The sequence below is a fragment of the Selaginella moellendorffii genome, unplaced genomic scaffold (genome assembly GCF_000143415.4).
Source record: "Selaginella moellendorffii unplaced genomic scaffold, v1.0 SELMOscaffold_3, whole genome shotgun sequence".
NCBI lineage: Eukaryota > Viridiplantae > Streptophyta > Lycopodiopsida > Selaginellales > Selaginellaceae > Selaginella > Selaginella moellendorffii.
Genome location: NW_003314264.1, coordinates 2,819,395 through 2,838,305, shown reverse-complemented (window position 1 = coordinate 2,838,305; position 18,911 = coordinate 2,819,395). Strand labels below are relative to the sequence as shown.

Below are 18,911 nucleotides of genomic sequence, written 5' to 3'. Positions count from 1 at the left end.
CTCCTTTATTCTAGATCCTTCTTGATGGTCTTCGTGTCATAGTAGTTGACTGACTAAAGAAGGATTATGTCAACCTCTTTAACTTTGACTTATCGTCTGAGGCTAAGATTATAATATGTCATTTTATTTCAACTAATGATACTCGTCCAATCAATATTCATATTTGGCATTAATCACCAAAGAAGATTAAGATTTTACACTAATGGAAGTATTTTCTTTTGTATCGAGTATTATTTAATAAATGAGGTGACAATTATAAACAACTTGAAAAATGATCCATAAAATTTAAATATAGAGGGAAAATGCCCATAAATAAAAATGCACCACTTTTTTTAATCGTCCTTTAGTTTAAATAACACTAAGTTGAATGACCTCTCAAGAAGTCTTTCCCTTCTTCACTCTTTTTTTCTGTTCTTAACGAGTTTGTTATTCCAACATTAATGGATTTTTTATATAAGGATTTTATTCTTAATGAGCTTATTTTTTAGATGAGAATTTTGTGTCATCAACAATTACTATACATGATTTTCAATGTTCATAAAGTGTAAAGCAAGATTTAACTTTTTTTGGTGAGATTTATAATGTGTTACTGCTGCACTCTAGGGATGATGTGAAACCTAGACTTAAAAAGTTGAGCTATAGATATAAAAACTTTATGAAGGGTTTAAAAATCTTGTATCACTTCTTGATAACTTGCCATTTTGGCATTTACATTTTCAATACCTCCTTAAGAACGGCCTTTATTTTATAAGGATTGATCCTAATAATCATTTACAGTTAGTGTTTTATTTATTTATTCAATATTTATTCTACACTTTCTCTATGCTTATCATCACTCTCCTATTCTACATAAGTATATGAAACCTCAATATATAATTAAAAAATTACACATGTCTTTTTATTAGCTAGTGATGCAATGTGGTTTTATTTGGTATATGTATAGTTATGTTTGATAATAAACTCATAATACTCCCTTTCATGCTGCAAAAGGATAATTTAAATTTATTGTAATTTGCCATCCATTTAAGTTTGTTGCTTTTAATTTAATAAGGCTATTTTCATAGTTAATTATTGGTAATAAGTATATCATTATTACCTTTGACTACTTGACTTGCTAGATGGAAGTCAATATTCTTGATAGTGCATTTATAACTATTGTTATGTACTTCCTCTTTAATTGAGTGGTGTTCTAAGATTTCTATCTAGAGTAGATTCTTTTAGATAATGGTCTCGCATTTTTAGCTAAGGCATTTTATATTTTAATGTTTTAGCTGGGGATATGCCACACTCTCACAAATGTTTATCACTGATAATCAAATGGTTTGATAGAATAGTTCATTTAGACTTTCAAAGGACTTCTTTTCAATATACATATGTCATAAAGGTATAAAGTTCTATTGGTGTTTCACCATATAAATTTCTATATAGTCATGATCCAATACTACTTATAAAGTTGAGTTTACCTTCATGATTATCATGAGCTGCTGATGCTAGATATTAGGATTAATATTTAATAAGCATTCTTCCATTAAGTAGATGACTTAATATTAGTTTTTTTCTACAATATTACGATATGAGGTTTATTTAATAATCTTCTTACTTAATAGGAAGGACTATATAAAGTGTTGTAGTAAATTGGATTGCAAGTTTATAAAGTTTAACATGATATTCAACAAACCAATCCTCCAAAAATTATGCATATTCAATAACTAAAACACCTTCTATAAAGAAATTAAAAACAACTAACACCACTTAAAAATCCACTGATATCTCCTCCTAATATTTCCAAAAGGAAAGGATTATGTGATGCCATATACTAATATTAGTATACTAGGATTTTAAAAGCTATCAGATTGGTTTCAATCTGTGCATGTTTTTTGGCTAATTGATATGTATATTTATGTATTCCATTTCTATATTCCATGCAGTAATATATATAAGTTTTATTTTTAAATATTTTTTGACAATATTATTTTCAAGCTTTTAATTAGAATAACTTTTTTAAAACTTTAGCTATTGAGTTTAGCTATACTTTGAAGTTATGAATTCATATTACCAATTACTCCATAGAAGGGTTGGAAGACAAAATCTTTAAAAAGCTAAATTTTTATCTCTCTACTCATGTGGTGGACTGAATAAAGGATATCTCAACTAGTCTGGCAAGCCAATATTGCTGTTCTATCATGGTCACTTAGCAGTTATGCCACAATCCACTAAAATTCATGAGCTGCTTGTGGTGCTTGATTGGAATGGAAAGTTAATTACATCAATTTTAACAGGGCCTGTTTAGTGATTGAACTTACAAGGACTGCTATTAATCCTGAGGGGATATTGAGAAAGATTGACAACAATCCATCCACTCCAGCATGACATCAAACATAGCCAGATTGCATAAATGCTCCGACATTGCTACCGAGGAGCAAACCCAAAGTAGAAAGACTTGTGCTGTTCCAGCTGGAGCGGCAACATGAGCGAAAGCCATCCTTCCAAAGACTTGAAGGGGAGGCTCAAGGTCAAAGTCGCCGGTCAAAGAAAATCTGCTTTTGACGAAACTGACGTGAGTACTAGGATTTAGGGTTCTTCGACCTTGCAATGGTACTTCATGCGCGGCAAGAATGCGGATGTCCTCGTCCGATCGCCGCAGCAAAGGGAGCGGATCACGGCGCTTCTCGCGTCGCTCAGGGCGTGCGCGCAGTCCAGGGATCTCAAGAGCGGCCAGCGAATCCACAAGCAGGCGGTCGAGAATGGGGACGACGCCGATGCCTTCGTCGGCAGCGCCCTGGTAGGCATGTATTCCAAATGCGGCAGCATGGAGCTCGCGCGAGCAGCATTCGACGGTATGAAGCATCGGGACGTCGTGTCGTGGACCTCTCTCATCTCCGGCTATGCCGAAAACGGCCAGGGCGAGGCTGCGTTGCACGTTTTTGGAGAGATGATGGTGGCTCCGGCCAGATGTGAGCCGGATCGTCCCACTTTCTTGGCGGCACTGAAGGCCTGCTCCAATCTGGCTACCAAGGAAGAACAAGGTCAGCTCAAAGTTCATGGAAAATTCGTGAGGATGAAATGCCTGAACGAGTGTATGTCTTTACATTCCCAGGCTGCCAAGCTCGGCTTGGATCGCTCCGACGTCTTCGTGGGCAGCAACTTGGTGGATTTGTACGCCAAGTGTGGGAGTTTGGAGGACTCGCGCAGGGTTTTCGACAGGATGAAAGCGCATAGCGTGGTTGCTTGGACCTCACTCGTGCTCGGCTACTGCGAGAATGGACGACCAGAGATCGCTCTGGATTTGTTCTCGTACATGGGAGGATTGGAACCGGATGCTCCAACTTTCGTGGCTGCTCTGAACGCGTGCACGAGTCTGGCGAGCAATGAGCAGGGCCGGGCAGTGGACGGGAAGGTGGTGAAGCCGAAGGCCTTGGAAACCGGAAGAGCTCTGCATGCTCGAGCGGCGAGAAATGGCTGTGAGTTACACAGGGTTGTCGCTGGAGCGTTGGTGGACTTGTATGCGAAATGTGGGAGCCTTGAGGATGCCATCGACGTGTTCGAAAGAACTCCAAACCGCAGCGTCGTCTCGCTTACAGCTCTCATGCTCGGACTCGTAGAGAACGGACAGCCCGAGGTGGCCTTGAAGATCTTTTCCCGGACGCTGTCACAGAAGAGCTTTGTACTCGACACCAGAGCTTTCGTCGCTGCTCTCAAGGCCTGTGGAAGCATGGCAGCGAAGGAAGAAGGCCGGAGAATCGACGGAAAGCTTGTCAAAGTTGAGGCCTTGGAAAGGGGGAGTATTTTACACTCTCAAGCAGCAAACCGTAGCTGGGATTCGGACTTGTTTCTGGCCAGTACGCTAGTCGACATGTACGCGAAGTGCAGGAGCTTGACTTGTGCTCAAAGAGTTTTCGACGGAATGGTTCGTCACGATGTCGTTTCCTGGACGGCTTTGCTTCTGGGCTACGCTGAAAATGGTGGCGAAGAGCTGGCTTTGGAGCTTTTCACGTCAATGAAGGCCAAGAGGTACACTCCAGACGCTCGGACTTTTGTCGCTGTTCTTACTGCTTGCTCCGGACTGGCAGAGAAGGAAGCAGGCACCCAGACGCAGGATGGGAGCATTTTGAAAGTTGAGGCTCTGAGAAAAGGCTTGGAGCTGGAGTCCGAGGCTGAAGAACTGGGCTGCTTTGATGGTGGGGACGTTTTTCTCGCAAGTACTCTTATCGCTCTATACGCAAAATGCGGAAGCCTGGAAAATGCGAGACGAGTTTTCGACAAGATTCGTCGACACGACGTGGTGTCATGGACAGCTTTGATGCTCGGCTACGTCGACAAGGATGATCCAGACTCGGCTTTCAGCATTTTCACTCGGATGAAAGACGAAGGCTTTGAGCCGGACTGTCGGAGCTACGTGGCGGCATTGAAAGCTTGCATCACTCTTGCTGCCAAAGAAGATGGTAAGGGTGGGAAGATGGAAGCGCTGAAGAGAGGAAATGACCTCCACTCGCAAGCCGCACAGCGTGGTCTCGACTTGGACAAGTTCGTGGCCAGCAAGATCGTGGAGATGTACTCCAGGTGTGGAAGCATGGGCGACGCACGCAAGTTCTTCGATGCTATCCCGTCCCCGAGCTACGAGGTGCGCACCGAGCTGACGCTGGGATACTTTGAGAACAACGAGGACGAGCTCGGTGTAGAGATGTTCCAGAGGCTGATGAGAACTCAAAGCTACCACTGCGCTCACGACTCTCGGCTCTTCCTCGCGGCTTTGAAGAGCTGTGGACGCTCAGCTTCTCTCGAAACTCTCCGGAGAGTCCACTCCGAGATCTTGAGAGCAGGAGCCACCGACGACGACGACGACGCCGTCTCAAACTCCATGATCGACGTCTACGGCAAATGCAGCAGCGCCAGAGACGCTCAGCTCGTCTTCGACAGCGCTGGAAAGCCCGGCTCCATCGGCTGGACCTCGCTCATCTCGGGATACAGCAGGGTCGGAGACATCGCCAGAGTTTTGGAGCTCTTCCGCGGGATGCAAGACGAAGGCGTCCGGCCAGACGACGTCGCGCTTACGTGCGTCCTCAGCGCTTTCAGCCACGCCGGGCTCGTCGGTCGCGGCAGGAAGCTCCTGGCGGAGATGGAGGCCAGGTATGGGATCAAGCCGGCGATGGAGCACTACGTTTGCGTGGTGGATCTCCTGGGCCGAGCAAACCAGCTAGAGGAAGCGCTGGCGATGGTGGAAGGATTGCCTGGCGAAGCTAGCGCGCTGGTGTGGAGGACGCTGCTTGGGGCGTGTCACAAGTGGAAGGACGCGCGAGTGGGACGAGTGGCCTTTGAAGCGCTCGTGAAGATAGACAGGGACGACGCCGCGGCCTACGTTCTCATGACGAACATGCTTAGGTGGCAAGAGGAGACGAAGACACGTGTACCCTAAACTAGATGCGAGAAGATGCTGCGAGTTTAAAAAAGTTCCAGGGAGGTGTTGCTTTGAAAGAATCATTTCATGCTCGATCGGGGGAGATGCCTTGAAACCCTTCGCAACTGCAAAACTCTTGGTGCTGCGAGGGAGATCCATTTGGAAATCAAGAGGGTGGTGGGAGCCAGTGATGATGTTTTCCTCTACAACAAGGTCATTGAAATGTATGGGAGGGTCGGCAGCGCAAGCGATGCTCAAGAGACCTTTGCGAGCCTGGGCAGCAGCGGCAACGTTTTCAGCTGGGTTTTGCTCATGTCCGCATATGCCAAAGCTGGGCATCTGGAGATTGTCAAAACGCTGTATGATCAGATGCCGCAGAGGGACATGGTGTCGTTTTCGTTGATTCTGGTCGCGTTTCTTGACAACGATGATCTTTGTGCTGCCGAGGAAGTTTTCTCCGACATGCCTGACAAGGATATTGTGTGTTGTACTTCAATGATCGCAGCATTTGCCAGAGTGGGGAACTTTCCTAGAGCTCATCATATCTTTGAAGAGATGCCACAGCGAGATCTTGTAGCCTGGAACAGCATGCTCGCAGCATTTGCAGGAGAAGACGTTGGATTTGCACAAGAATTCTTTGAAAAACTCCCCGAGTGGAACTTGGTCTCGTGGAACTTGCTGCTTGACATGTATGCACAAAACCGGGACTTTATATCCGCTCTGCGCTTATTCGAGGCGATGCCAGAGAGGAATTTGATGTCCTGGACCTCGATCCTGATCGCAGCTGATAACAACTCTCGAGTTGCGAAAGAGATCTTTGATCGAATGCCTCAGCACGATCTGGTTTCCTGGAATGCGCTTCTTAATGCAAATGCCCAGGCGGGGAATCTCTGCGAATTGCGGGAGCTGTTTGATCGAATGCCGTGGCGGGATTTAATCTCGTGGAACGTTGTTCTTGGATCTATGGTGAACGGGCATGAAGCCGCCGAGCTCTTCCATTCGATGCCTTGCCACGATTCGTACTCCTGGAGCTCGATCCTGGCGGTCCATTCCAGGAACGGGAATCTGCAGAAAGCACAGCAGATCTTCTACCAGATTCCGGAATGGAATCTTGTCCTGTGCAATGCAATGCTAGCAGGTTTTGTGCAGGCCGGGGAGCCGTCGATTGCCAAAAACTTTTTTGATTCTATGGTAGCGATTGATTTGGTCTCTTGGAATGCAGTGCTTGCTGCATATGCCCAGATGGGAGATCTAGAAGTAACAAAGAGCACATTCGATCGAATGCCTGAGAGAGATTCTATTTCGTGGACGTGCATGCTAAGCTCTTACGCTTGCGTGGGAGAGATTGAAGATGCTCAGAGAATATTTTATACAATGCCTCATAGAAGCTCCATTTCATGGAATGCGATGCTTGCCGCTTATGCCCGGAATGGGTACATGAGAAACGCTCTTTGTCTCTTTGAGCGCATTCCTTACAGTTTCTTGGGTGTTGCCGAATGGAGCGCGGTGCTCGCCTGGTGCTGGAGCAACGGGGAATCGCGTGGCATCTTTGAGAATCTCTTTGCCTCGATGGCACTGACCGTTCTTCGCGATGAGTCTTCTTTTACGTCGGCGATAATCTCGTGCAGCCATGAGGGAGACGTTTACTCTGGACGGTGTTACTTCCAGTCGATGATTCAGGACTACAACATTTGCCCGGGAATACAGCACTACAGTTGCATGGTTGATCTCTTGGCGAGGGGTGGCTACTTTGGCATGGCGCAGGAGCTCATTGAGACGATGCCATACGAGCCCAACTCGGAGGGATGGATGAGCCTGCTGGGAGCTTCCTGCAGAAGCCCGGATGCTGATTCATTCAAGGAAAAGAGCTTTCGAGCAGTGGAAAGTGTCAATGCCGGAGCAGCGTATGTGGTCCTGGGAAATGCGCTGAAAGCGTGATTCGTGTAGTATGATACATCTTTCGAAGTTTTCGCTGCAATATTTCGACTCGTGGTGAAAGGACAGAAAAAAGTTGTCTATATAAGAAGATCAAGGAGGGATTCCTTGAAAATCTGGGATTGTGTTGTGTCTTTGTCGTCATGAAGCGCTTCAAACAACTTTCTGTAAAAGCTGTCTTGATTTCTTTGAAGGAAAGCGGAAAGTTGTCAGTCGACGTGAGAGCAACGTATGGAATGGAATGCCCGGCAAACATCTTCTTATTACTTTTCAATGATAAACTATCACATCGGTTAGTAATGACTTGGCAATAGTTAGAGTTTTTGGGGTCTGACGTGTCACGTAGAGAGCCTGCCACATGGCGTGATGGAGCGCGATGCGTGCTTGGCTCTCATCCGGAGCTGTGCGAGCCCGTCCCAAGCGCGCGACGTCGAGCGGCTGGCGCGATCGCACCATGGCCGCGATCTCTTTGTCCTCAACAAGCTCATCGCCATGCACGGGCGGCACGGCCGCGTGGATCTGGCGCTTGCGGCCTTCCACAGCATCCAGCGCAAGGACATCTTTTCCTGGATCCTGATGCTCGCCGCCTACTGCGACAATGGGTTTATCAGAGAAGCTATGGCGCTGCTGCTGGATCGAATGCCGCAGCATAGTGTACTCGCGTGGAACACGCTGCTATCGGCGGCCGCTCGAAACGGGGATCTCGAGCTCACCAGCGATCTCTTCTCGCGGATGCCGGAGGCCAACTTGGTTTCGTGGACGAGCATGGTGATTGCAAGCTCGAAAGTCAGGAATTTGGGTCTTACTAAAGCGCTGTTGGATCAGATTCCCATGTTGGACTTGGTAGCTTGGCATGCTCTTCTTGTAGCATATGCCCAGAATGGGCATCTTGCGGAAGCGTTTACGGTGTTTGATGCTATGCCTGAGCACGATTTGTTCTGCTGGACATCACTTTTAGCTTCTTACTCGCAAGAGGGAAACACTGAAGAGGCTGAAAAATGTTTCCGAGAAATGCCACAGCGGAACCTTGTGTCTTGGAACGCTTTGCTCGCGGCGTATGCCCAAAACGGGCATATGGAGCAAGCAAAGCGGACGTTTGAGCGCATGCCCGAGCACAATCTTGTGTCCTTGAACTCAATGCTCGTCGCCTACGCCCAAAACGGCCACTTTGGACGGGCAAAGAGCTTCTTTGACAGCGCTTCGGCGAGCTACGAGGCCAACACGGTCTTGTGGAACTCGATGCTGGCCGCGCTTGCTCGGGACGGGAAGCTGGCCGAGGCCAAAGACATGTTTGACGAGATACCACAGTGGAACCTCGTATCTTGGAACTCGATGCTGGCGGCGTTTGCTCAGCACGGGGATATGGCCAGAGCGAAGGACTTGTTTGATCGGATGCCCGAGAAGAATGTGGTGAGCGTGAATGCCATGCTCACGGGCTACACCCAAAATGGCCTCTTGGAAAACGCCAAGGAGATGTTTGCAAAGTTGCCGGAGGTAAACTTGGTGCAATGCAACGCTCTCTTGGCTTCTTATGCGCAAGCCGGAAGCGTGGAGAATGCAAAGCAAGTTTTTGACGAGCTTCCATGCAAGGATTTGGTCTCATGGAACTCTCTGCTCGCTGCCTATGCCGTGAAGAGCCATCTCAACTCGGCCAAGGATCTGTTCGACCGGATGCCGCAGCACGACATGGTTTCGTCGACCACGATGATCGCCGCGTATTCCATGGCTGCTCAGCTTGAGGAAGCCGAGTGCCTGTTCTACTCTGGGCTTCCACACCGCGATGAAATCTCCTGGACTTGCATTCTCGGCGCCTACGCTCGCAACGGACGCTTGACACAAGCCGAGAGGATTTTCACTCGGCAGCCGGAGCAGAACCGGATATCTTGCGGTGCCATGCTCGCGGCGTACTCTCTAAACGGCCACTCCCACCAAGCAAGATCAACTTTTGATTATATGAGAGCGCTCTACACGCCGGACGACATATCCTTCGTCTCGATCCTCATCTCGTGTAGCTCCGGAGCTCGAGTTTACGACGGCCGATGCTACTTCACGTCCATGGAGAGCGACTATGGGATCCGAGCTAAGAAACAGCACTACTGCTGCATGGTCGATCTCCTGGGCCGAGGAGGATACTTGGAGCATGCATACGAGCTGCTGGCCAACATGCCATTTGCTGCTGATTCCATCGATTGGATTACTCTCTTGGCCGCTAGTCGGAGCCACAGTGACGGCTTCCATGGGGCCCGAGCAGCAAAACTGGTTTTTGATTCTGATCCAAGCTCTGGAGCGGGATTCGTGCTGCTTTCCAACAGCCGGATTCCATTGGCGGCGAGGCACAAGACTAAAAAACAAATGGGGCAAGACGACAGCACCGGGGAAATCGTCCATCGCTGACGAGTTTTTTACTCTTTTCTACCCCCATATACCACGAGTGGCGGACAGCTGAGCTGAGGAGGGAAGGAAAAAATGTGGGGAAGTTTGGCTCTGGCGCTCGCTATCTGCGTGTTCCTGGAGAGAATTTGTCGAAGCGGGCTAAAATGGTGGCACATGAGGAAGTTGGAAGCGGCTCTCCGCGGCCAAGGGCTCAAAGGACCGCCTCCAATCTTTCTGGCTGGAAACGTCGTGGAGATATTATTCAGGAGAGAAGCCGCGAGGAACAAAGGCATGGATGGAATAAGTCACGACATCGTTGCTCATGTGAGCCCCGACGTTGCTGCTTGGTCCAAGTTATACGGTAAGTTTCTTTGTTCCCCCTCTCTCTCGTGCTTGCTTGCTTGCTTGCTTGCTCACTGAGTTTTTTCTCGCGCAGGAAAACCGTATCTCATACGGTGGCTGAGCGAACCGAGGGTTGTAGTCTTCGACCCCGACTCCATCCGAGAGATTCTCTCCAAGCAGTTCGACAAATTCGAAAAATCGGAGCAGCAGCTCGAGTTTGTGCTGGACTTCATCGGCGCCGGTCTCGTTGGATTGAATGGAAATAAATGGTCGCACCACAGAAGCGTCCTCTCTCCTGCCTTTCACACGCAGAGGCTCAAGGTGGTCTTTTCTAACTTCGATTCTTTCACTTTTTTTATTATCTTCCTTCCAGGCAATGCTTTCTTCCATGACAAATTGTACTGAAAAGCTGGTGGAGAAGTGGAGCAGGCGCGTGGGGCATGCCAAAGGACTAGAAACCGAGGTGGAAGTCCAACAAGACCTCAAAAGGCTGGCGGCTGATGTCATATCTCACACCTCGTTTGGTAGCAACTACGAGAAAGGCGAGCGAGTTTTCCAAGGATTAACTCTGCTGGGAGTGCTGCTGGTGAGATGTTTCCACAACTCGTGGCTACCATTCTTCAGGTACAAAACCATTCTTTGAGTGTTTAATCGATAGCAGTCAGCTCTCACAGGTACCTTCCTACAAAGCTAAACTTCCAGATATGGAAGCTACGCAGAGAAATCGATGGCACTCTGTTGTCATTGATCCGAGAGCGAAGAATCGCCGCTGCTAAGCTGGGAGAGAGATCGTCTCATCCATATGGAAGCGACTTGCTGGGCTTGATCCTCGAGGAAGGTGAAACGGGCGGTAAGTCTGTGAAGTTTCCCGAGCAAGCTATAGTGGACGAATGCAAAACTTTCTACCTCGCTGGCCACGAAACGAGTTCCTCATTACTGGCCTGGGCGCTCCTATTGCTCGCAACACACCCGGACTGGCAAGAGAAAGCCAGAGCCGAGGTCCAGCAACACTTTCCCAATGGAGTGGACGATGGAGAAACTCTGAGCAAGCTCAAAGTGGTAAGCTCTCAAGTTCTTTTTTTTCTTCTTTCCAGTTCCCAAGAATGTCACATTTCTTCCAGGTTGGTATGATAATCCTTGAGACTCTCAGGCTTTACCCCGCTGCCGGGGAGATGAACAGAGCGAGCTCCCACGACACAGTGCTCAGCAATGGAATCAAGCTTCCTCGAGGGACGGGGATCACCATTCCCATCCTGTCGCTCCAGCACGACCCGGAGCTGTGGGGACCGGACGCGAACGAGTTTAGGCCGGAGCGCTTTGCGAATGGGACGACGAAGGCATGCAAGCATCCAAACGCCTTCCTTGGTTTTAGCTTCGGCCCCCGAGTGTGTATTGGGCAGGGACTCGCAGTGATGGAGGCCAAGGTCGTCCTCGCAATGCTGCTGCAAAATTTCTCCTTCCGGCTATCTCCAAACTACCGGCACAACCCCACGGTGCAAATCGTGATCCAGTCCTTCACTGGCATCCAGCTGCTAGTCCAAAAGATCTAAGGCATTGTCATCACAATAAGTTAAATGTTAATAGGCTTTGGAAAAGAATCTTCTTCTTTCTTTTTTTCTTTTTTTTTTTTTTTTTTGAGCCTTGGTTGTGAGATTCCAGACCACAATTTTCATATCTTTAACAGTGTTGCGCCACAAACCTCCAAAGACTTTGGGTGCTTCGAAATTGCCTACGTGCCGCCTACAAACCGGCAGCTGTCTGTCGGGGAACCGCCAGTTGCCAGTGTCTGTCTTTATAATCTCAACACGGAGCTCCACAACAGAGCATATTTCTTGCCTGGGAATTCATGAGTGGAGAGTTCTTTCCATAGATCCAAAAGCATTTCCAGTGCTTTCACGTCAAGGATCATAGTTGTTTAGCTCCTCGTCCCCCCCAGAATCAAGGATTATCGCAGCGTTTCTTCTTCTAAATTGCAGCACTTTTGTCCTGAAACGCGAGGAACCGATCGTCTAGCTCTAGTTGTAATACATGGGGGTACGTTCCGTGAAACTCTTGGTCTTGTAAGAATCGCTAAGAATCTGACGTTCTCTCTTCTGCTCCTTTCCAGCTTATCGAGCTGCGAGTACCGATGCACTCTGACCGCTGCGAGCGATTGGTGAAGCGAGCGCTCTTCATGCCGGGGATCGACAGCATCGACATCGATCGGCAGCTTCAGAAGGTGACGATCACGGGCACTGCAGACCCCAAGCGCATCATCAAGCGGCTGCGCAGGGCGGGCAAGCCCGTGGAGCTTTGGCCGGCCCATCTCTACGATCCCAAGGTCGCCATCTACACGCCAATGGCGACGCTGTACGAGGAGCAGCTCTATGATCATGACTATGGATACGAGCAGCGCTTTCGCCCGCCCGTACGCGACGACAGCATCACCACAATGTTTAGCGCAGAGAACCCGAATTCCGCGTGCTCGATCATGTGAAGTTTTTGAGCTCGATCATGTAAAGTTTTGGTCGGTCATGTAAAGTTTTGAAATCCAAGAGGAAAAATCCTGGTTGGAAGCACGCTTGCATGTCGAATTTTCAAGATTCCACGAGCTGTTTGAGGTGTCATGGTTACATGTAGTTATCGCGCATTTGGTGATCGCCCACCGCCATTGCTACCAGTCTTTGCAAGAAAAGACCAAGAAGATATCCACGAAAGAAAGTTTCACGCTGGCATGGTCTCCATCCAGGGCCTCTGAGAGATAACTATGAAAAATATTAATTATTAAAAAACACATTTAAAATATGTTTCATGAGCAAAAGGGAGAATGCAAAAGATTCTACTTTTGAGACTTGGAAAATGCAAGCTACGCCCAGCTAGCACTAGCAGTACAAGAGGACGATCGAGACTGGAACGATGCCAAGCACGAACGAGCAGAACACTGGAAGGATCAATCCATTGCCTACCAGCATCACGAAGTTACCGCACTTGAAGGCCGAGAGTGCTCTGTGTGGTGCTCTTTGAAAGTCTTTGTGTTGCAAACAGGGTGTTGCACGGCCTGAAAAAAAGTCTTTGTCTAAACCCAGCACGCGAAAGAGAAATATTAGAAAAGCATACCTTGAGATTTCTTTCTCGAGCAAAGTCGCAAGTCCCCCTCCATGAAGAACTCTTTGGTATTCTTGGCGCAATCTTTGCTGCAGGTGGAATCCAACTGTCAGGTAGTCCAACAAAGAGAAAAACAAAGGAAAATAAGCTTGCCTTGACTTTTTTTTTTTCCAGACGGGCGAATGGATCAGCCACGGAGGAGACCTCAAGAATCGTCGCTTTGCAGAGGATGAGCACTTGATCAGTGTCGGGCACGCGCCTCAGTTAAGCGAAAGGTGGAACTTTGACGCTGGCGCAGACATCTCAGCCACACCGGCGATTTGCGACTGCGTTGTCTATTTCCATTCGTGGAACGGGCTCGTCTTCGCAGTTTCCATCCAAGGACAACTTCTCTGGCGTGTCAACTTGACAGAAATCACGCGAGTTGCCACTTTGTCGCGGACGACACCTGCTGTGACCGAGGACCTCTTGCTATATGGTTTGCTCGGTTCCGCTAGAGTTGTTGCTTTAGAACGTAAGAGTGGAAGACTGGTGTGGATGTCGGAAGATCTGGATGAAACGGCCCGGGCAAGGATCACCATGTCAGGAACAGCATACGACGGGTAAGCAAACTTCCTTTCTTTTCTTTTTCTCTGCTCTTGAGTACCTATAATTCTGGCAGAGCTTTCTACGTTGGTATCTCTTCGCGCCAAGAGCTTGTGGAGGCAACCTGCTGCACATTCCAGGGAAGCTTTCAGAAACTAGACCTCAAAAATGGAAAACGAATATGGAGAACTTACATGGCTCCTGAAAATTCCGGTTCTACGGCGTTACAGTTTGGGGAAGCAGTCCTTCCGTCGATCCCCAGTGAGGACTCGTCTTCATTGGCACTGGGAACCTCTGCGACGTCCAGGACTGCCTCAACAGAAACGCCAACTCGAGCGACTGCTATCCTCCCAGCGTCTGCGACGACGCTGTTGTATGGCCGACGGTGAGATACTCTGGTGTAACAGGCTCGGAGGAAACGACGTATAGAGGCTTGCTTGTGACACAAATCCACCACCAGCGCCTGAGCCTGGGCTGGACTACGACTTTGGAGAGTCACCGATGTTGCTCACGATCCCAAGCCGCTACTCCAAGAACAAGTTTCAAGATATCGTCGTCACCGGTCAGAAGAGCGGCATTGTCTGGGCTCACGATCGAGACGACGGCAGCCTTGTCTGGGAAACGGTAACTCAAGCTCCTGTTGATATCTAGCCTGTTCTTCTTGGTCACCTTGCGTTTGTTTTCCCTGTTTTGTGAAGACTGCCGGACCTGGTGGCTCTGTAGGTGGAGCGATCTGGGGAGCCGCCACTGACAACCATCGAGTATACACCAACATCGCAAACTCTGACCGTGCTACGTTCCAGCACGTTCCTTCCGGAGAAAGCACCACCGCTGGTGGCTGGGTGGCCATGGAAGCCGCTACTGGAAGAATAGAATGGTCCACTGCGAATCCACACAGTGCGCGAGCATACGGGCCTGTGACTGTCGCCAACGGTGTGGTCTTCTGCGGATCATTCGACAAGGATGGTCATGTTCTCGCACTGGACGCAGAGAGTGGACGTATACTGTGGGAACGTACCACTGGTTCGACGGTTTACGGAGGACCCTCAGTCGGGCATATTGGAACGGGATACTCACGGGCTCCACTGGCTCCTGCGTTTGGAGGAACTCCCGGCTCCAAGTATCACACGTTTGATGCCGAACCTATGAGCAGCTAATATCTGCGAGGAAACACTCGTTAGTTACTGAAAGCTTACCTTATCCTTCACTCCTCCTACTGGTAACACGAGACCACGTAGTGTCATTTCACCAGTCATTGCGGTGTCAGCACGCACGCATCTCTTCCCTAGGAAAGACACCAAGGCCGTAACAAGCGTAACACCGGCGGAGGGCCCGTCCTTCGGCACAGCACCTGCTGGAAAGTGGATATGAATATCTCGACTATCCATTAAACTTCTTTCCGCACCAGTTGCAAGCTTCAACTCGGCAGCTCGTGCTCTCACCTGTTTCAACAATTGAATACAAGCGAAAGTTTTTTGTAAACATACCCATGTGAGAGCAATCTGAGCAGATTCTTTAACATCTCCCAGCCTTCCCTCCCTTCTCTGTCATGGCCGTGGCCTCGACAAAATGAACTTTACCACCAACGGCCGTCCAGACAAGGCCCACGGCCACACCGGGAGTGGACACTCTTTCAGCCGCTTCTTTGCCATCAAACTTAGGTGGTGAGGTAACTGCAAAGAAACAAGTTAAAAGCATGACCAAAGCGAAGGTACTATACGTACTGATCATTGAACGTCCTATTCTGCTCCGGATCTAAGACCTCCAGTAAAGCAGATGCCGGATCACCACGGACATCCGTACCTGTTTTATCAATCTCGTCCAGAAGCATGACCGGATTGTTGACTCCCACTCGCTGGCAATACGATGAAAACATCAGGAATAAAAAACTTAAACAATCCATACCTTAATGCCTTCGATCAGTCGACCCGGCATGCTTCCTATATATGTTCTACGATGACCTCGTATGTCTGCTTCATCCTTCACTCCGCCCAATGAAATGCGGATAAAAAGCCTTCCCAAAGCTCCAGCAATTGAAGACGCCAAGGATGTTTTTCCTACACCCGGAGGACCTACGAAGCAGAGGACAGGGCCCCTCGCGTCGGGTTTTAACTGTAAAAAATATTAGTTAGAAAGGAAAGAAGATTGGATTGAAGAAAGCTTACATACTTTTCGTACAGCCAAATACTCAATAATCCGCTTCTTGACTTTTCCCAGCCCATAATGCTCGCTATCCAACCGTTCCTTTGCTGCAACAAGATCTAGTTCACGTTCTTCGCTACTTATCTGCCATAATAATTCAGCAAGGAGTTCCAAATAAGCTCTTGAGCTTCCATAACCTGGCTGTTGAGGCTGCATTTTCCTCAACCTCCTATGAAATGGCAAGCAGCAAGATTTCAGCTGAAAATAGACACACAATTATATCTTACCTCAGCTCTCTCTGTGTGTGCTTCCATACGTTTGCCGGCATTCCCACATTCTGCATCTTTTTCTCCAAAGCAACCACATCATCTTCGTCCTCATCGTTATCACCGAGCTCCTCTTTGATCGCTTTCATCTGTAAAGCGGCATGAGGGACAAAGCGAACTTGCGGATCATAAGAAATACAGTACCTGTTGACGTAAAAGAAACTCTTTTTGAGACTTCGAGAGATTTCCTTCCACTTTCTGGGATATCTTTTCGGCTACCTTGATTGTCTAGAGACAGTACACGAGTTTAAATTGGATGCTTAACTCGAAAGTCAGCACGAACCTGAAGATGGCGCGTTATGATTTCAGTCGCTTTGACAAGTCGCTGTTTTAAGTCGACGCCGTCTAGCATAGCTAGCCGGTCTTCAAAGTTGTTCTCAAAATTTGCAACAAAGATGTCCGCAAGCCTGTGGGCAGAGGTTGTCTCGAGTAATATTTTCGTGCGGCCCACAGTTCTTTGCTTCTACGACGTCAAACAATCAGCAACTCGAGAACATGTACCGATAGAATACCTGCTCCAAAGCAGAGATCAATTCGCTAGCAACAACTTTGAACTGTCGTCCCAGAAGTTGCACCTCTGGATCTTTTTCCGCCTGCTCCATCTCTACAAGAAAAAAACCAAAGCAGTAAAACAGCTGCGCCTCATCAGCTACCTGCTTTTGTCATATCGAGCTGACCAATGCGAGCAGTGTTGTATTATCCCCGAGCATTCATGTCCTTGAGACTGAACCTACACCAGCCTTCTAAAACGACGGTGTACGTAACCCGACCACTTGGTTTTTCCATGCCACGAGAGAGATGCAAAGCTCGGGCTGCTACACCCCTACAAAAATTCTTACGTGACCCATCAGGAAACATCTGGAATTTTTACCGGGGATGCCATTGCACGAGCTCTTGATTTTGCTTTCCCAGGCACTGCTGGAAATCTGGAAGCGCAGTTCCACCTCGATCGCCTGGAGATACAATCAACACACAGGTAACTCCCAAAACAGTTCTTGGCATTTTACTTGCCTTGAGTCGGGGGAGGCTGCTGCTGTTGTGGCGGCGGAGGCGGAGGCGGAGACGCCGGATCGGACTGCTGCAAATCCCTGACAGGCAAAACTCCAATCAATCCCCTGTCTTCCTTCTGCCACAGCTCCTGCTCGACCAGCCTAACGCTGGGAATAAAACGATCAAACCGCCCGCATTTTAGCTCCCAAATTCTACGCGATGGCCTAAGAAGCGCTTACTTGGTCGGCGACGTGCATCGGATGCGCACCACAGCTCCCGGGAGCAGGACTCGATTCCTAAACAGCATGATCGCCAGGCGCGGAGGAAGCTCGGCGACATCACCAGGCGCTCCAGGCATCGCCTCTTGCCTCCTCTCTCGCTCTCGCTCCCAGAAACAAAGCCCTAGAAGCAAGGAAGGAAGAAATATAAAATCACCTCACAGTGCCAGTGAAAACGCAGGCATTGTCTCGAGGAAGCTAAGGACATGTCCGCTAAAGGTTAACAAGTGGATGAGGATGATACTAAAATACTAGACGTGACAGTGCCCACCATGCCATGTTGGAGGCTAGATCTATTGGAGCAAAATTTTTAGAATGGAGTGGAGTCTCAGAACGTTGAAAATTTTGCCTTGTGAGGGCCAAGTGTACAACTACGATATTATATATTAATATTAGTGGGATTTTAGTAATTGTTGAATTGATTTCAATTTGGATTATTCGCTCCTGTATATAAACTTGGGTTTTTGGGCTAATTGATATGCACAATTTTTTGTATTCCCTTTCTATATTCATGCACTTACATTGGTGGAGATGAGGGCACTTTTTGATTGTCCCTCAAAAGTGCTTGGATTTAAAATTTTAATTTAAATCTAACTTTTGCATATTTAAATTTAGTTTTTTCCATTTCCTTTCTTTTGTTTTTTCCTTTTAGGATTTTGGTTTAGATCTAGCATTTTTCATTGTCTAGATCTCCCTTTCCTTATAGATTTTTGTCATTTCTCTTCTTTTGCTCTTTTCTTTTCATTCATCTTCATGGCAAATCAATAATCTCCTTTTTTAACTTTAGAGTAACAATTGGTACAATTGCTTAATATTATGCATTTGCAATTGAACAACCAAACTTAATTAATGGTAGCATTGACAGCATGTGGTACAACTATTCTTGGTCTTGGTGTCAATCCTTGCATTCGGCCAAAGTTCTTTCATGAGAATCCTGGGGATGATGTGTACCATTGGTTCGATCACTTCATAATGATTACCACATATCATTCTTGGGATGATAATCAACATTTGCATGAGTTTCCCACGTGTTTCCAAGGGATGGCATTGTAGTGGTATAATGGTTTGAGTGCAGCCACTCATGGGGATTTGAGTGTTCTTCCGAACGTCTTCAAACGTGCATTTGGACATGCTAACGATTGTGATGATGCCTTCCAACAATTGCATCGTCTGCGTGTAAGCGACTAAATTTTCCATTCTACTTCAGTCACTTAACCACACCTCCGACCACTTGGAGGAGTCTCATTCACAACCTCCATAAGTCCAATTCAGGACTTGGGACTTGCTAGCCCCGAGAATGGCATCCATGCCACTCAACATTTGCACTTGGTCCAAGTGCTCCACGTGTCCGATCCCATGACCGACACTCAAAGGTACCACCAACATGGCAGTTTGTTACGCTAAGGCCATGCCTAATCACCTTTGCCACACTAGTAGTCCATACCACTTGCATCACAGTCT

The 18,911-nt window shown here is 47.9% G+C and overlaps 6 protein-coding genes, 1 long non-coding RNA gene and 2 pseudogenes across 7 annotated transcripts; 7 read left to right on the top strand and 2 right to left on the bottom strand.

Annotated features, from left to right (window-relative positions):
• Window positions 1–2,602: 2,602 nt before the first annotated feature.
• LOC112344186 (pentatricopeptide repeat-containing protein At2g13600-like) lies at window positions 2,603–5,413 on the top strand. Its single transcript, XM_024668486.1, has one exon. The coding sequence runs from the start codon at window positions 2,603–2,605 to the stop codon at window positions 5,411–5,413; it is 2,811 nt and encodes a 936-aa protein (XP_024524254.1).
• Window positions 5,414–5,482: 69 nt separating this feature from the next.
• Window positions 5,483–7,333, top strand: LOC112344185 (pentatricopeptide repeat-containing protein At4g02750-like). Its single transcript, XM_024668485.1, has one exon. The coding sequence runs from the start codon at window positions 5,483–5,485 to the stop codon at window positions 7,331–7,333; it is 1,851 nt and encodes a 616-aa protein (XP_024524253.1).
• Window positions 7,334–7,696: 363 nt separating this feature from the next.
• LOC112344184 (pentatricopeptide repeat-containing protein At4g02750-like) lies at window positions 7,697–9,724 on the top strand. Its single transcript, XM_024668484.1, has one exon. The coding sequence runs from the start codon at window positions 7,697–7,699 to the stop codon at window positions 9,722–9,724; it is 2,028 nt and encodes a 675-aa protein (XP_024524252.1).
• On the top strand, window positions 9,719–11,659 carry LOC9655289 (cytokinin hydroxylase). The gene is made up of 5 exons (XM_002963714.2): window positions 9,719–10,064; window positions 10,140–10,366; window positions 10,419–10,669; window positions 10,720–11,104; window positions 11,167–11,659. The coding sequence occupies exons 1-5, from the start codon at window positions 9,797–9,799 to the stop codon at window positions 11,593–11,595; spliced, it is 1,560 nt and encodes a 519-aa protein (XP_002963760.2). The 5' UTR covers window positions 9,719–9,796; the 3' UTR covers window positions 11,596–11,659.
• A 207-nt stretch (window positions 11,660–11,866) lies between these two features.
• Window positions 11,867–12,615, top strand: LOC9643561 (heavy metal-associated isoprenylated plant protein 24). Its single transcript, XM_024666268.1, has 2 exons — window positions 11,867–12,079; window positions 12,153–12,615. Exons 1-2 carry the CDS (start codon window positions 12,074–12,076, stop codon window positions 12,519–12,521), a joined length of 375 nt encoding a protein of 124 aa, XP_024522036.1. The 5' UTR covers window positions 11,867–12,073; the 3' UTR covers window positions 12,522–12,615.
• Window positions 12,616–12,782: 167 nt separating this feature from the next.
• Window positions 12,783–13,223, bottom strand: LOC112343190. Its single transcript, XR_002991192.1, has 2 exons — window positions 13,142–13,223; window positions 12,783–13,082 (listed from the first exon to the last, which is right to left on the bottom strand). It is a non-coding gene; the product is annotated as an uncharacterized LOC112343190 (long non-coding RNA).
• Window positions 13,224–13,282: 59 nt separating this feature from the next.
• Window positions 13,283–13,751, top strand: LOC112344183 (1-butanol dehydrogenase (quinone)-like; the record flags this gene model as incomplete). Its single annotated transcript, XM_024668483.1, has 1 exon — window positions 13,283–13,751. A coding segment is annotated over one exon (453 nt), but the record flags the coding sequence as incomplete, so codon positions are not given.
• Window positions 13,750–14,421, top strand: LOC112344182 (annotated as a pseudogene).
• A 42-nt stretch (window positions 14,422–14,463) lies between these two features.
• LOC9643560 lies at window positions 14,464–17,644 on the bottom strand (annotated as a pseudogene).
• Between the last annotated feature and the right edge of the window lie 1,267 nt (window positions 17,645–18,911).

What these genes read in the sequence shown, in the direction of transcription:
- LOC112344186 (XM_024668486.1), top strand. Translation starts at nt 2,603, where the DNA reads ATGCGCGGCAAGAATGCGGATGTCCTCGTCCGATCGCCGCAGCAAAGG.
- LOC112344185 (XM_024668485.1), top strand. Translation starts at nt 5,483, where the DNA reads ATGCTCGATCGGGGGAGATGCCTTGAAACCCTTCGCAACTGCAAAACT.
- LOC112344184 (XM_024668484.1), top strand. Translation starts at nt 7,697, where the DNA reads ATGGAGCGCGATGCGTGCTTGGCTCTCATCCGGAGCTGTGCGAGCCCG.
- LOC9655289 (XM_002963714.2), top strand. Translation starts at nt 9,797, where the DNA reads ATGTGGGGAAGTTTGGCTCTGGCGCTCGCTATCTGCGTGTTCCTGGAG. An exon ending in TGCTTGGTCCAAGTTATACG is followed by an intron (nt 10,065 to 10,139) that starts GTAAGTTTCTTT and finishes TTTCTCGCGCAG; the next exon opens with GAAAACCGTATCTCATACGG. An exon ending in TCGTGGCTACCATTCTTCAG is followed by an intron (nt 10,670 to 10,719) that starts GTACAAAACCAT and finishes CAGCTCTCACAG; the next exon opens with GTACCTTCCTACAAAGCTAA.